The sequence below is a fragment of the Micromys minutus genome (assembly GCF_963924665.1).
Source record: "Micromys minutus genome assembly, chromosome: 9".
In the NCBI taxonomy this organism is placed as follows: domain Eukaryota; kingdom Metazoa; phylum Chordata; class Mammalia; order Rodentia; family Muridae; genus Micromys; species Micromys minutus.
This window is the reverse complement of record NC_137978.1, coordinates 35280184-35295483: the sequence shown is the minus strand read 5'-3', so window position 1 is coordinate 35295483 and position 15300 is coordinate 35280184. Positions and strand designations below refer to the sequence as shown.

The window sequence follows — 15300 nt, the reverse complement described above, 5'->3', positions numbered from 1 at the left end:
TATGCCACATCATACATGTAGAAGTCATAAGACAATTTGTTAAAATTGATTTTATCCTTTCATCATGTGAGTTCCAGGGATTAGACTCCAAGCATCATGCTTGGTAGCGAGTGCTTTCACCAAATGGGCTTCTACTGATGATTTTCTAATGAAAGAGATAGGGTAACTGTGACCCAACTCTATTCCTCAAGAACCCCTTCCCCCTTTTCTCATCTACAGATGTAATCACTGGAGTCCAGCAAGCCATCTTGAGTCCATATGGACATGGCTCAAAAGTCAACAGCACCTTTCTTACTAGCATTATGCCACATGAGCTAGTATAAGTAGCTGTTTCCTCAAAGCCTCTTGTTATATAAAAACATAATTTGTGCACATGTCTAAACCACTCTTCATTGAAGTTTTCTGTTTATTTTTGTGGGCAAATTTGAATGTATATATTGGGCCTTTTATTTGTTTGTTTACTATTTATTTGGGTATGTGTATGATATATGTATGTGTGCTCAGGTGTGTGTGTGTGTGTGTGTGTGTGTGTGTGTGTGTGTGCATGTGTGCATGCAGACTTCCTATGTGTGCACATATAAAGGCCATTACATTGATATCAGGTGTCTTCCTTTATAACCCTCCTACTAAATTTTTGAGAAATGGTCCCACGCTGAGCCTAGAACTCACCAGTCAGCTAGACTGGCCAGTCAACAAGCCCTAAAATCCCCAAGTCTCTGCTTCCCAGCACTGTTATAACAGCCCCATACTTTTCATACAGGTGTTGGGAATCAAACTCAGGTCTAAATGCATGTGCAGCAAGAATGTTACCAAGCCAAGTATGTTACCAAGCCATCTTCCCAGCCCTTTTTAAAGACAATACACACAAGAAGTAATTTACCATCTACTTATACATTCTTTATAACAATTATTTTCAAATTCCTGTTCACCTATTATATGTAGTTTTGATCTCATTTTTCCTATCATGATAATACTAAACTGGACATCACTGTAGCATTGTAAGATTTTCTGTACAAAACCCTTACTGAGTTGAGTTGGAGTTATAAAGATACCAGTTGTGACTTTGTGAAGTGGCAGGAAGCAGAATTACCCTCCACCAAATTCATAAGTACCCCAAACCCTGAACAAAATATTTTTTAAATAGAGAATTTTACCTAGCAACAATAAAATCATGAGTGCCAGACAGGAAAGTGGGAGTTGAGCCCTGCATATAATTTTTCCAGGTTGCCATATGCTAAAGTGTGCTGTGGGGACTGAGAGAAGAAGTTGGGGGTCTCCTGGGTTGGAAAATACACTGGGAGGCCATGGCACATGAAATTTACAGGGAAGGAGATGCCACCAAGAAGAGTTGCAACGATTTACAGTGGGCTCCATTCTACTTGCTTACAAAGTATCGGTCAGCATACATAAGTAAAGAGACTATCTGAAGACAGAGCAAACCAGGGGTCACAGGGTCTCACAGGGTCTCACGGGGAAGACTTGGAGAAAACAATTCCCAGAACCCACACTGCACCAGCAAAAAATTCTATACCCACCAGCCAGACTCACTGAAGCTCTGGTGTCACCTAACAAAACACTCAAGAGTCAAAGAAAAAAAATATTTCAGAGGGTCAAAATTCTTATGAGTAAGTAACTTTAATTGCATTTTAGAAATAAAAAAATATTAAATTGTTTTATTGATTTATATTCCAAATGTTGTCCCCCTTCCCACTCCCCTCCCAGAGCCCTTCACCCCATCCCTCCTCCCCTTTGCCTCTAAGAGAGTGCTCCCCAACCCACCTACCCATCCCCATCTAACTACCACCCCCAGCATTCCCTTTTCCTGGGGCATCAAGTCTCTACAGAATTAGGTGTATTCTCTCCCACTGAGGCCAGACAAGACAGTCCTCTGTTAGGTATGGGCCAGGGGCCATAGACCTGCCCATGGTTGGTGGTTTAATCTCTGGGAACCCTGAGAGGTCTTGAGTTAGTTGGTATTGATGTTCTTCCTATGGGGTTATTATCTCCTTCAGTTCCTTCAGTCCTTCCCCTAACTCTTCTATAGGGGTCATTGACCTCAGTCCATGCTTGGCTATGAGTATCTGCATCTGTCTCAGTCCGCTGCTGGCAGATCCTTTCACAGGACATCCATGTTAGTCTCCTGTCTGCAAACACATAATAAAATCAGTAATACTGAGGGTTTGGTGCCTTCCCAGGAGGTAGATCCCAAGTTGGGCAAGTGGTCACTGGATGGCCTTTCCTTTAGTCTCTGCTCCATTTTTGTCACCGCATTTCTTTTAGAAAAGAACATTGGGGATCAAATTTTTTAAGGTAGGTAGGTGGACCCAACCTTCCACTGGGGGGTCTCTATGCATCTACTGGACACAGTCTCTTCAGGTTTCATCTTCCCATTGTTGGGCATTTAAGCTAAGGTCATCCCCATTGAGACCTGGGATTTTCTCACATCCCAGATCTCTGGGTCTTTTTAGAAGTCCTCTACCACCCCACCCCCACCACCACAGTTGCATATTTCCATTTATTCTCCCAACCCTTTGGGTTTCTCTCTTGTCTTCCCCCATATCCACTTATCAGTGAATACATACCATAGTTACCTTACTCAGTATGATATTTTCTAGTTGCATCCATTTGCTTACAAAATTTATAATGTTTCATTTTTAATAGCTGAATAGCATTCCATTGTGTAAATGAACCACATTTTTCTGTATCCATTCTTTAGTTGAGGGACATCTGGGTTATTTCTAGCTTCTGGTTAGTATGAATAAGGCTGCTATAAACACAGTGCACCTGTGGTATGGTAAGGCATCTTTTGAATATATGCCCAGGAGTAGTATAGCTGGTTCTTCAGGTAGAACTATTTCAAATTTTCTGAGAATCCTCCAGATTGATTTCCAGGATTTGCAATCCTACCAGCAATGGAAGAGCATTCCTTTTTCTCCACATCTTCACCAGCATGTGCTGTCACTTGTGTTTTTGATCTTAGCCATTCTAATTGGTATGAGGTGGAATCTTAGCGTTGTTTTGATTTGTACTTCCCTGATGGCTAAGGAACATTTCTTTAAGCACTTCTTCATTCAAGATTTCTTTGTTGAGAATTCTCTGTTTAGCTCTGAACTTTATTTTTAATTAGGTTGTTTGGGGTTTTTTTTCTTTTTTTTTTTTTTTGGAATCTAACTTCTTGAATTCTTTGTATATTATGGATCTTACCCCTCTATCAGACGTAGGGTTGGTGATGGTCTTTTCCTAATAGGTAGGTTGATGTTTGGTCCTATTGGCAGTGTCCTTTGCCTTACAAAAGCTTTGTGGTTTCATGAGGTTCCATTTGTCATTTGTCATTTCTCCTTTGTGCACGACTATTAACAAACCGCAACCAACAACAGCCAACAACCAACCAACACCAAACCCCACCTCTGGAGACTATCTATATATCCTCTTAAAAGTCCTCAGAATTCCAAACATCACACAATTGCAGAAACTATTCTGGCAAAATCATGCCTCTGTCAGATCATTCGGCAAATCATAGTCAACTTCTGGGGACAATCTAAAGCAGTCCCATATCCCACACCTGGGATTAAGACAAAACACATTTGTATAATATTTTTGTGTTTCTTTTAAACAAAAATTTTAAAATTGTCTCCACACTTCAGTGTCTTAAAGTTTTTATTGTATAAGCCTTTGTTTTCATTAGTTATATTTATTTTAATGTGCCACAGTAGATGACCACACACCTAAGAGAACAGAAGCAGCAGTAACAGAACACAGTGGTCTTCAAAGAAATGATACAAAGTTTGAAGGATAGGAAATGAGAGAGCATATCTTGGAGAAGATAGAGGGGGAAATTTTTCTTCAGCTTTCAACTGTATTGCTTTATACATCTTTTAATTAATTTGTACTCTGTGTAATGTATCCTGACCACAGTTTCCCTCCTTCTACTCCCGACCTCCTCCATCCCCCACCTCCCCTCTCTTCATCCACTCCTCCTCCATTTCCTCTCAGGAGAGGGCAGGCCTCCTAGAGATATTAACCAAATATGGCATATAAAATTGGAATAAGATTAGACACCTCCTGTCATATGAAAACTGGTCAAAGCAGTCCTGTAGGAGGATAAAGGCCCCAAGCAAACAAAAGCATCAGAAACATCCCCCACTCCCTCTGTTAGGTACCCCCCAAAACCACCAAGCTATACTACTATAACATATACACAGAGGGCCTAGGTTAGACCAATTCAGGCTTCCTGGTTGTCCTGTCAGTCTCAGTGAGCCCATATGAGTCTAGGTTTGTTAATAATGTGACTTTTCTCGTTGTATTCTTGACCCTTCACCTTTGACCTCCTACACTCCTCCCTTCCCTCTTCAGTGGGATTCTCTGACCCTCGTTTAATGTTTCACTATAGGTCTCCACATCTGTTATTTGTTCCACCCGTTGCTGGATGCAGCCTTTCTGACCTACAAACACAACTTGCAAAAAAAAAAAAAAAAAAAAAAAAAAAAAAAAAAGTAAATGAGATAACACCAAATGGTGACATTCTGCTATACTAATGCCACCACGACTAAGTGTCAGATAAAAGAAACTGCCATCCCCGCCCATTTCCCACCATGATAGTCATGGACTCACCACTAAAGTGTAAACAGGAGCCCGGATAGATGCTTTCTTCTACAAATGTTTGTCATGGTGTCTCCTCACAGCAATAGAATAGCAACTAAGACATACACCTAAATAGTAACTAAGACACATACTTTGCTCCAAGTATCTAGAAGAAAAAAAATCACTGAAAAGTTATAAAGCTCTATCAATCAAAGAAAATTAACATTTGTAACAAGTGAAGATATATCAAAAATTCAGTGCTGTGCTGAAAGCAGCCTTTAGTAAAAGATTCCTCGAACTAAGATTCTTATATTCGAAAAGAAAAAGGTTGCCTATTAATGACCCCTGCTTCTACCTAGAGAACTGGATAAAGATGAACAAGTTAAATGCAAAGAGAAAGAAAAAAAAAAAAACCAAAGATACGAGAATTCACTAATATAAAAGAAGAATAAACACTGATAGTAAAAGCATTATAAAGTTGTTTTTAAATCTTATTTTATGTCTTTGGTATTTTGCCTGCATGAATGTATATCTGTACACCATTTGCATTCCTAGTGCCCACAGAGGCCAGAAGAGGGTATCAGATACCCTGGAACTGGAATGTATAGATGTCTGTGAACTGCTATGTGGGTGCTGGGGACTGAACCCAAGCCTGCCTCTTTCTCCTGAGTCCTGTAGTTAACAGCCTGTGCCAGCACAACCATTATATATTTTTTTATTTAAATACAAAGTTAAAACACTTTCACAGTGTGAACACTACCAATCAAACAAGAAATTATGCAAAGTCTGCACAAACTCTCCTAGGAAATTTAAGGACACAGAGTTCTCAATTTATTCTCTCAACTTTGTACCGTTAACATGAATTGACTTTCATATAAACATGTAAGGTGGATTAATCAGGCAGCTGTATTTCTTTAACCTTTGCCAGTCCCCAATAACCACATAGAAAAACCATTTATTTCAAGCTGCACCTCAACCGCAGTTAAATGATCTATAAAAACCCCTGTGCTAATCTGGCCCCCTTATAGCCCCAATCCACGATACTTGATTTATTATTGATCTGGCTCTTTTAAGTTTCAGATTTTTTTTCTCATGCTGTCCTTTCAGACTCTCTCCTCCTCATGCCAGTCTGAATCTCCTCACAATGCACAATACACACACACACACACACACACACACACACACACACACATGCACGTACGCACGCATGCACACACACACCTCTTCCCTCCTTGCTGGTGGACACTTCTGCCCTATTCTTTCTTCTGCCCGGTTTAGGAGATCAGCGTTTATTGACAAGGCAGAGAATAAATGGTAAGAATTGTTCACACAAACTTACCATAGAAGACTCTTGTCCTTAGCATAATAATTCCATACCTGCACTGAAACAAGGTATGAGAGCAGAGGGACCAGCATTGGAATAACAAAAGGGTAAACTTTACACAGTGCACAAAAATATTATGTCTACATATCACCAGTGTAATCCAAAAACATCAAGAAACTATATTATAGATAAAGAGTTATGGGCTCATATTCCTTATAAACACTCTGAGAAATTCTTGGCAGAATTTTCACAAATTCAATCATAGTGCATGTAGGTAGAAGTTAACACCACCACGATTAAGTGTTAGATAAAAGAAACTGTTGAGAAACAGACAAGTGTGCTGGAACAGAAGGAGGTACAATTTGAGTGAGGCTCCAGCCTTATCTGGTCCATTTGCTGGCGGGGTGACCTCAGAGCGATGGGAGCAGGAAGAGGAAGGGAAGAGAAGAAGGAAAAAGAGGATGAAGAAGGAGAGAAGAGGAAGAGGGGGGAAGATGAAAAGAAGGGGGAGGAAAAGAGAAAGAAAGAGGAGGAGGAGGAAGGAAGGGAAGAGGAGAGTCTTTTCCATTTCTTAAACACATACTATTTTCAGGGTGTACTTGCTCTCATCTCTTTGTTCTATTATGGGGTAAAGCTCATATTTTATGATTTTAAGGGAGCCTTAAAAAGCTCTAACAGGTTATTAGCAGAGACCAGCCTGTTAGCTGGTACAGTACTCACAGTTGACCTATGCCTCTCCTCCACAAGGCAGGCTCCTGTGAGGTAATCATTATTCTACAACAGTTAATGAGGCCAGAAGACTGGTGTGCTCTCTTCGGAATTACAGTAGCACTCAAGGGGCACTTGGGAGTCGTCAAGGTGGGACAGGGCAGGGCTGTCATTCTGACCACCTGGTTTCCATGCTCACATCCTTGGAGATACTTTAAGTCTCGGCAGGAAGAAATCTCAGTTCCTAATAGAAACTTCCAAAGGATGCCCAGCTTCCCAGTTCCAGCCTGAAATGTCTTAAGTGGATTAGACTTCCTGTATGTACCTTTCATCCAACCCAGAGACTCTGTGCTCTGTTCACCAGCCTAAGCAAGTAATTCCCGGGGATTCGCGGGCTGGATCGCCACCATCCAACCTCACCTGACACAAGAGCACCCCTGGGTCTGCCCACTGCAGCCCTACCCTGCACACTTAAGAGAAGAATGGACCTGTCCTGTAGACCCACAGTGTGAGCAACAGAAGACAGACTGCTTCCTCTTGTGACCCACAAAATTAAGAGAAAACAGGCAGATGCTGTTGCATGTGCCATGCTGTAATGCTGGACCACTAAAGTTTCATCTCTGTTTACCTGCTGGAGAGACTGAGACAGTTGGAGGAGTTCACTCAGTCACACAGCTGGATAAGTCCCCACCACAGGTCACTCAGGAGAATCTGATTAAATACTTAGTCACGGGAAGGCAACAGAAAACCTCACATACCTAAATTCAGAAAACAAAGCCTGCATACACCTCAAGGGAGCTGAGAATAGTAGGCTAGAACAGGGGTCTCTGTCTCAGTGCCATGCTGTGAGGCCCTGTCCTATGGTACTTGGTATTGTTTTTCTTTTCTATTTTAAGCCATAATATTTATTAGACAAATACAATATTGCCATAACAAAATCATAGTATAATATCTTTGGGTATTTGTTGAGACAAGCTCCCCCGTGTAGCCCTGGCTGGCCTTTGATTCACTATATAGCTGAGGGTAACCTTGAACTTCTGGTCCTCTGTCTCCATCTCCTGATTCTGGAATTACAGGTATGTGCCACCATGCCAGGTTCATGGGTTCTACTGAGCCTAGTGCATGTTAGAGGCATTCTCCCAGATGAACTACATACCCAAACCCTGAATATATTTCCAATATGCTGTAAAACATTTACATCAAATACAAACTGTAGTAATTTTGTCTCCAGATAATTTGCCTAGGATTTTTAAAAATATCTGTTGATAAGGTCAAGGATTCTAAATTAATATCTTTTACCAAGACTTGGACATAACCTAAACTAGTAGTAATCTTTTCTTTGCTCTCCCACCTTTTTTATATCAGCTTTTTAAGGTGTCCACTTGTCTCCTCCACGGCTAAAGCTCAGCTGTGACTTCAGCATCTACTGCGCAGCTCTGGCTTGGTAGTGCCCTAAGCACACACAGCCTGCTAACACAGACGTTCAGATTTATCATGTTAGTCTTCAGCAAAGGGATCCACCTCCTACTAGGACTAGTGTCAAATGAACTGACAGTGGCCTTGTGTTAGCTGAATTCTATACTGCAAAATCAGCCACTTAACTGCTTGTCTTCTGTGGATGGAGTGGCTTCCAGGGATGATCCTGTGAGCAGTCACACCTCTCAAATCCTGGCTTTGATTTCTTTGTCATTCAACTCACTAGAGATTTGACTGCATCATTGGAAGCAACTGTGTGTGCCATTGTGCATGTGGCTCTGCCTCTCTGCCTCCCCTACAGCCACAGACAGAACTGCCAAGCGCTCATCTCTCTGTAGCAGGCAGATCACCATGCAGACCCTTAGAAAGGGCAACTGTAGCTCAGTGTCTGAGTTCATCCTTCTGGGCTTCTCCAGCGAACCCCAGATCAGAGTGGCCCTGTTCATCTTTTTTCTTCTTCTCTACATGATCACCCTCCTGGGCAATGGCCTCATCATCTCCCTGATTTACCTAGACTCTCACCTCCACACGCCCATGTACTTCTTTCTCAGTATCCTCTCTTTGGTAGACATGAGTTATGTCACTACCACTGTGCCCCAGATGCTGGTTAACATGGTGTGTCCAAGGAGGACTATCTCCTGGGGTGCTTGTGTAGCCCAGATGTTTATCTTCCTGGTCCTGGGTATTGCGGAGTGTGTTCTCTACGCCATCATGGCCTATGACAGGTATGTTGCTATCTGCTTCCCACTCCACTACACTGTACTCATGAGCCGTCTCGTGTGTATCAAGATGGTTACAATATGCTGGTCCATCAGCATCACTGGTGCTCTGATCTACACTGTTTTTACAATGCGACTGCCCTACTGTGGTCCCTACAAGATCAACCACTTCTTCTGTGAGGTCCCAGCTGTCCTGAAGTTGGCCTGTGCAGACACATCCTTCAATGACCGACTGGACTTCATCCTGGGTTTCATCTTACTTTTGGTCCCTCTCTCCCTCATCCTGGCTTCTTATGCCTGCATCTTTGCCTCCATCTTAAGAATCCGCTCATCCCAGGGGAGGCTCAAATCCTTCTCTACGTGTGCATCTCACATCACTGTGGTCACCATGTTTTATGGGCCAGCCATGATCATGTACATGAGGCCTGGTTCGTGGTATGACCCAGAGAGGGACAAAAAGCTGGCTCTGTTCTACAATGTTGTCTCTGCTTTCCTCAACCCCATCATCTACAGCCTCCGGAATAAGGATGTGAAGGGTGCTTTTCTGAAAGTACTAGGAGACAGAGGCACAGCCTAGTAAGTCCAGACTGGATGATTAGATAGAGCTCCTTTGGCTTACATCAGTTCTGAATAACATGAGTTTTCCTGGAGCTCTAAGTATCAGAAGAGGTTGTGGCCATTCCTAAACAGAGTCCTACCATTGCTTGTTACATTTTCAGCTTCCAATGAAGACTCAGTCAAGTACCGGAGGCAAAGGGTTATTTTTTAAAGGCTGTCCTTAAAGTTGGTAGACATTGTTTGATTGTTTCTATGGGCTTGATCCTTACTTCTAGAAGTTTATGTCACTTCAGCACAAGCTCAGCTGAATATTTAACATGAGCACAGATTTTTCCACAGTACATAGGAATTTGGATTTGATAATGATGTGAGGTAGACTGGGAGACCACACTGGCTTGGGCTACTGTTTGATGAACACTTTGCTGTTAATACTTGGCATTGCTTTTTTGTACTAGATGCTATAGTATCTGAGCAATGGTGGCTTTAGATCTGTCAAACTGTGGCTAGTGATTGATCTAATCTGATCTCAGTCTTAGAAAATGACTTTTGTCAGGTGTGTATGTCTCTGTTTCTCTCTCTCTCTCTCTCTCTCTCTCTCTCTCTCTCTCTCTGTGTGTGTGTGTGTGTGTGTGTGTGTGTGTGTGCGCGCGCGCGCATGCACAAGCACGTGAGTCATATGATTGCAGGTATCTGTGGTGAGCCAAATTCCCTAGGATCCAGACTTACAAGTGTTTGTAAGCCATCTAATATGGCTGCTGGGAACAAAACTGGGGTCCTTTACAAGAGCAATACATGCTCTTAACCCTTGAGCCATCTCTCAAGCCTCTTACTTGATCCATTTAAATTTTATATTTTAAATCTCAATTTTGAGAAAATAAATACATATTTAATAATAAAATAAACAGTAATTGTATATTTATCGATATATTTATATTTATAGTCTATATACCTGTTTATATCACTACTTATCTATAGACATGTGACTGAGAGAGACAGAGGTAGACACATTAATCTTTCGTCATGCTTTGTCCAATCTTATTTTTTCTTTCTTTAAAAACACAAAATCAGGAAAGGGCTGGAGAGATGGTTCTTGCAGTAGATTTCGTTCAGTTCCTAGCACCACAGCTCACAACTGTCTGAAACTCCTATTCTAGAGCATCTGTTAAAAATACTGTTAAAGAAGATTAGACAATAAAAAATAAAGTTAAACTGGCTCTGACCAGATTTCTTTAAGCTAGCTTTAAACTGGTCTGTTCAATCTTCTGTTAAGCTTTTGCTTGGATTTAATTTAATTTAAGATAGTAATTTATTATTATATGTGTTAAGAATGTATTTACTGAAAGGTAGGCAATTTACCCAAGGCTACAACCTGAAGGAAATGCCCTGCCTTTAACAGCCCAGGGATCCTCGTGGATGAAATGAGATTTATGAGCCCCTCTGCTCTTCAGGATGAAATGGATAAAGCAAGTTTCTCAAATATTTAGTTTTATAATTCCTTCCACCTCCTTAGATTATAAACTCTTGGAGTTCTGAAATAGAATAGTAGTAAATAAAAAGAATCTTTGAAATGTATTAGAATAGTGGCAAATTTTACTTAATTTTTATTAGTTTATATTCAATGTATGTATTGTATTTTATTAAGTTTTATTTGTTTTTGTTTGTTTGTTTGCTTGTTTGTTTTTAAGGCAAGGTTTAACTATGTATCCCTGGCTGGCCTAGAACTCACTGTGTAATCAGGTTGGCCTAAAACTCACAGAGACACACTTGCTTCTACTTCCAAGTGACTGGGATTAAAGGTCTTTGACTAAGGGCTTAAGGTACTGCATTGGCGCATTAGCATGGGGAAGCATCTCAAGAATCTCAGGTGCTAGCTAAACAGGTTCTGATCAGGAGACAGAAAATGGATCCTGTAATCTAACTGAAGCTAAGTGACTTTCCTCAGGTAGAAGCATGGTGGGTGGGGGTTTAAACCCCACAGACAAGGGCAGAGAAACCCTACAAAGAAAGAGAGTCTCCCATTACACTCCAAGCCCAGAGGCTATCTGGACAGTGGTGGACTTCCACCTTAATTGGCAGAATTTTCGCATGGTGTAATAGTATAGAGAACATATTTCCAGCCTTATTTCTAGGTGACTAGAACTATAGTGTTCACAAACTTCATTTAACATAAAATGTGCACTGTTAGTCTGGGCCATGGTCAGTAAATGCCTAGTGTCTGTCTTGTTTATACAGAATGCCTATAAACCCCATTCTAGTGCTAGCACATAGCAGGCTCAAAGGGCCACACAAATGAAGATGCAAGACACTAAGCAATGAACAAATCTCAAATTGCTGTAGTTTAAATTACACACTGATACCCACCAGGCAAAAAAATATCCAAAGCTTCTGCTTAGCCCTCTGCAGTCTGCTGTGCCTCTTGTTACTACCAGCTTTGGGCTCTCCAGTTCTTCCAAAAGTTGACATTTACCAGCATGTCAAGAAACACTTGAGCCTAATCTGCAGCCATATGTGTCTGTATAACATAAGAACTTTTCTTCAGGACGGTAGTTGTTGGTTAGTGAAAAGATTCACACCAAGGGCACATTGCAGACATGGAATTGAAGTTGTATCCATGTTACCTAATGACCAGAAATCATGTCTTCATTTTTCAGGTTGTCTTTAACGAAGACTAGTTTAGTGACACACACAGTAGACTTAATTCAATTCTTTATTTCTGTAAATCATTTCCTATATTGGAGTTCTGGTAAGGGTCATTTCTTTGGTTGGTTTGGATTGGATTATTATACTCCAGAGAAGAATGGAAGTTTCTCTGTAACCAAATTTTCTGATTAGAAAAAGAAAATCCATCTATTATCTGTTGCTTTGGCTAGGAATTTATTCATGCCACCTTTACAAGTGTTGGGAGGATACAGGCCCTGGGAAGCAAGCTGTGAATGGGCTATGGACCTGAGCCAGTAGCCACCACCCCAAGAAAGGCCTACAGGGCTTTAGGGATCTTTGGGGACTAGAACCATACCCAAGAGTCCCTGACATAGCCATAATTATATTCCTGTTCTCTTTGAATCCTTTCCTTCCCACAGTGGTTTGCACCAAGGATGATTCCTGTTCTGTTCACACTGAGCTTCCTTCTGCCCTCACAATGTACTCTGAGTTCATTTATATGATCCTTCTGATTGAAGCTAGCAGCAAGGTCTAAAACACTGTCCTTAAATGATCATGAGGAGGAAACACATGACCATTATTTCTTCCTCTGAATCTTGGCACATCCTATTCCCTGGACTCAGGCTGCCCTCCTCCTTCTCCACAGATCAATTCCTGTTTGTTTTCCCAGACTCAGCTCAAATACTGCCTCTTCAATGAACTCTTTCCATGTCTTTGAGGGAAGAGGGGACAATGGGACCCACTGTGTCTTGACAGGAACCTGTGTGTGTGCTTCCCCAAGCCCTCTGGGCACCTGGGTCCCTCTCCATTCCACAGTCAGTCATCAAGCTCAACATGAACACGCCAGAGGACAGGTGTTGATCATTTTGGTCTCTAGTACTGATTGACTATTGGTGCATAGGAATTTTTCTAGTGTCAACCAAGTGGCCAGTGACACCACTGCACAGGGAGGAACATAAGTGGTACTGCAAGTTCCTCGGGAGGAGAGAGGTGGCTAGTAACATGGAGCTGATACCAGTGCAGAGCTGTACAGGCTAGATGCATAAGGTTAGGTGCAAAAAACTAAAGGCCACCTGCTTGCAAGAGATGGGTTCAAAGACCAGAGAACACTTGAGCTGGATCTAGAGCTGTGCACAGATGCTTTACAGGCTACATGATATGGAGTAGCCAGGGATAGGGCAAAAGAAGTTAGGGAAAATATAGGTAGTTCTGCTGCCCATAGTGAATTGTCAATTAAAGAACTATGCCAAGTGGTGCTACCAGAGAGCTAGACAGGAATATACCCAGGCAGGATTCTGTCCAATCACAGAGCAGTTGACATTGTTTTCTGCACATGGGAACCAGGGAAGGTTTCTCATCAGGGGAGGAACAAACTGAAGTAAGTGATAGAAAGAAATCTGAAACGACTGTGTGTGGACACGGATTGGCCAGTGAGCTTTATGTGGAATTTAGGGCCTACTACTGAGAAGGAAGGAGACCTCCAGTCTCCTGACTGCTTAGGGATACATGGGCAGGGAGAAAGGAGTCCACACTGCACCAGAAAAAATGCTGGGAAAGAAATTCACCAGAGGTATGAAAAGACCAGTGGTGTGACAGATTTCATGGTGGTGTTGGAGCTACCAAAAGTTTTCCCACCCTAAGGACATCACAGGAAGACCAAGTTAGATACAGCCAGAGTCAGACACCACCAAATTTCTAAGCTTTCTTCTGCTAGAAGGATTGACAAGGTGTGGGAGCAAGAGAAAGCCGACATTGAGGAGTATGCTTTGTTCTCACAATACTTGGGAAAGAACAGGGCTCAGGGTTCCCAGAACTGGCTTCCCACCACTCTGTCTCTCAGAACTCAAGCACCCCCAGCTTAAAGAGGTTCTGTCCTAGATCTCAGGCCTCTGGGCTCAGCTCACTTCAGTAGCTCACCCCAGAGCCTATATGTGGTTTTAGATGTCTAGCTGAATCCCTAGACTTGCTCTTGGAATGAATTATTAGGCCATATTCCAACTGTAACTCAGGTCCTCACAGAGAGTCCCTGGGCTTCTGAGAGCCAATGAGTCAGTTCTGGTCAGAAAGATGGAGCCGGCCATTTTTCTCCTTCATTAGAAACTTAATTTTAGTAAAGATTTTCCCCAACTTAATATTTTATGACTTATTTGGGAATTTTATACAATGTGCACCAATCACACTCTCTTCCCAGGTCCAAACTCCCACCCTTGTGTTACCCAACCACCCATTATAAAAGAAAAACCCACTAAGTTCAATAGTGTTGCCCACACACTCAACTAGAGCATGATCAAACTCCCAGTGGCCAGCCCCTTAAGGAAAGCAGAGTATTTTCCTACCTGTAATCTGGCCAGAAACCAACTCTGTCATAGCTTCCTGCCTGAACTATTTGAGGGGACATTGTGTCACAGAAGCCTTCTGTGTCTCTGATTCTCAGTTTGAGTTTGCTACCAACTAAAATGCACCTTCTTTCTTTGCTTTGTCTAAAGACCTCAGGTGAGCATTCCAAGGCTGACCCTACTGGCTCACTCACTCTGACTCAGTACCAAGATGAAAAGTCTTTCCAGTGTCTGTCTTCAACCTGTCCCCAGATTTTGGCCCTGTCTTCCTCATTGTGACTCCCACGGTGAAGAGAATTGTTTTTCACCAAGTGGCCTGAAATACTAGGATACAAAGGACTGACACCTGAAAGGCCACTGGGTTGTTTAAGACCCTCACAGACTCGCTGTATTATCAGATAAAGATTGAGATGTACCACATCCAAGGTTCCATTCTAAATGCAATGTGAATGTAATCACTTTCTAGGTGACTATATAAGCGTTTGATGAACCTTAGCTGATTGTAGATGATAATAATGACCATTTGTATGCTAATAATGTTTGCTTTGCCTGGTCCCTACTTTTGAGCCCATAATGTGATTGGTAAGTCTACAATATGTCTGTATACCAAGATAGCTTCAGGACTCTAGACACTTTGCCTACTATCCTAATGAGTTGAAAACACCCCGGGGGTATCTCCTGGCAAGAAGAAAGGGCAGCCTTTGTATCTCTAGGGAGTGAGATACCTCAGAACCCAAGGCCTCTCCAGAGATGGCTTCTGGAACTGTCCTGTCTGGATCCCTGGGGTCAAATGTCACTCAGAAATAGCCTCTGGAGTCTGAGGTGACACTGCCCACTTTTCTGCAAGACTATATTCTCAGGATGGATATGTTCTCCATCCTGGAGAATTGGTGGCTGCTTCATCTCTAGCTGTGCTGGCTGAGAGCCCCAGGTAGGA

At 42.1% G+C, this 15300-nt stretch overlaps 1 protein-coding gene across 1 annotated transcript; it reads left to right on the top strand.

The window, feature by feature from the left end:
• Positions 1-8440: 8440 nt before the first annotated feature.
• LOC308423828 (olfactory receptor 2A12-like) lies at positions 8441-9385 on the top strand (the record flags this gene model as incomplete). The annotated part of the gene is made up of 1 exon (XM_080920602.1): positions 8441-9385. One exon carries the CDS (start codon positions 8441-8443, stop codon positions 9383-9385), a length of 945 nt encoding a protein of 314 aa, XP_080776728.1.
• Between the last annotated feature and the right edge of the window lie 5915 nt (positions 9386-15300).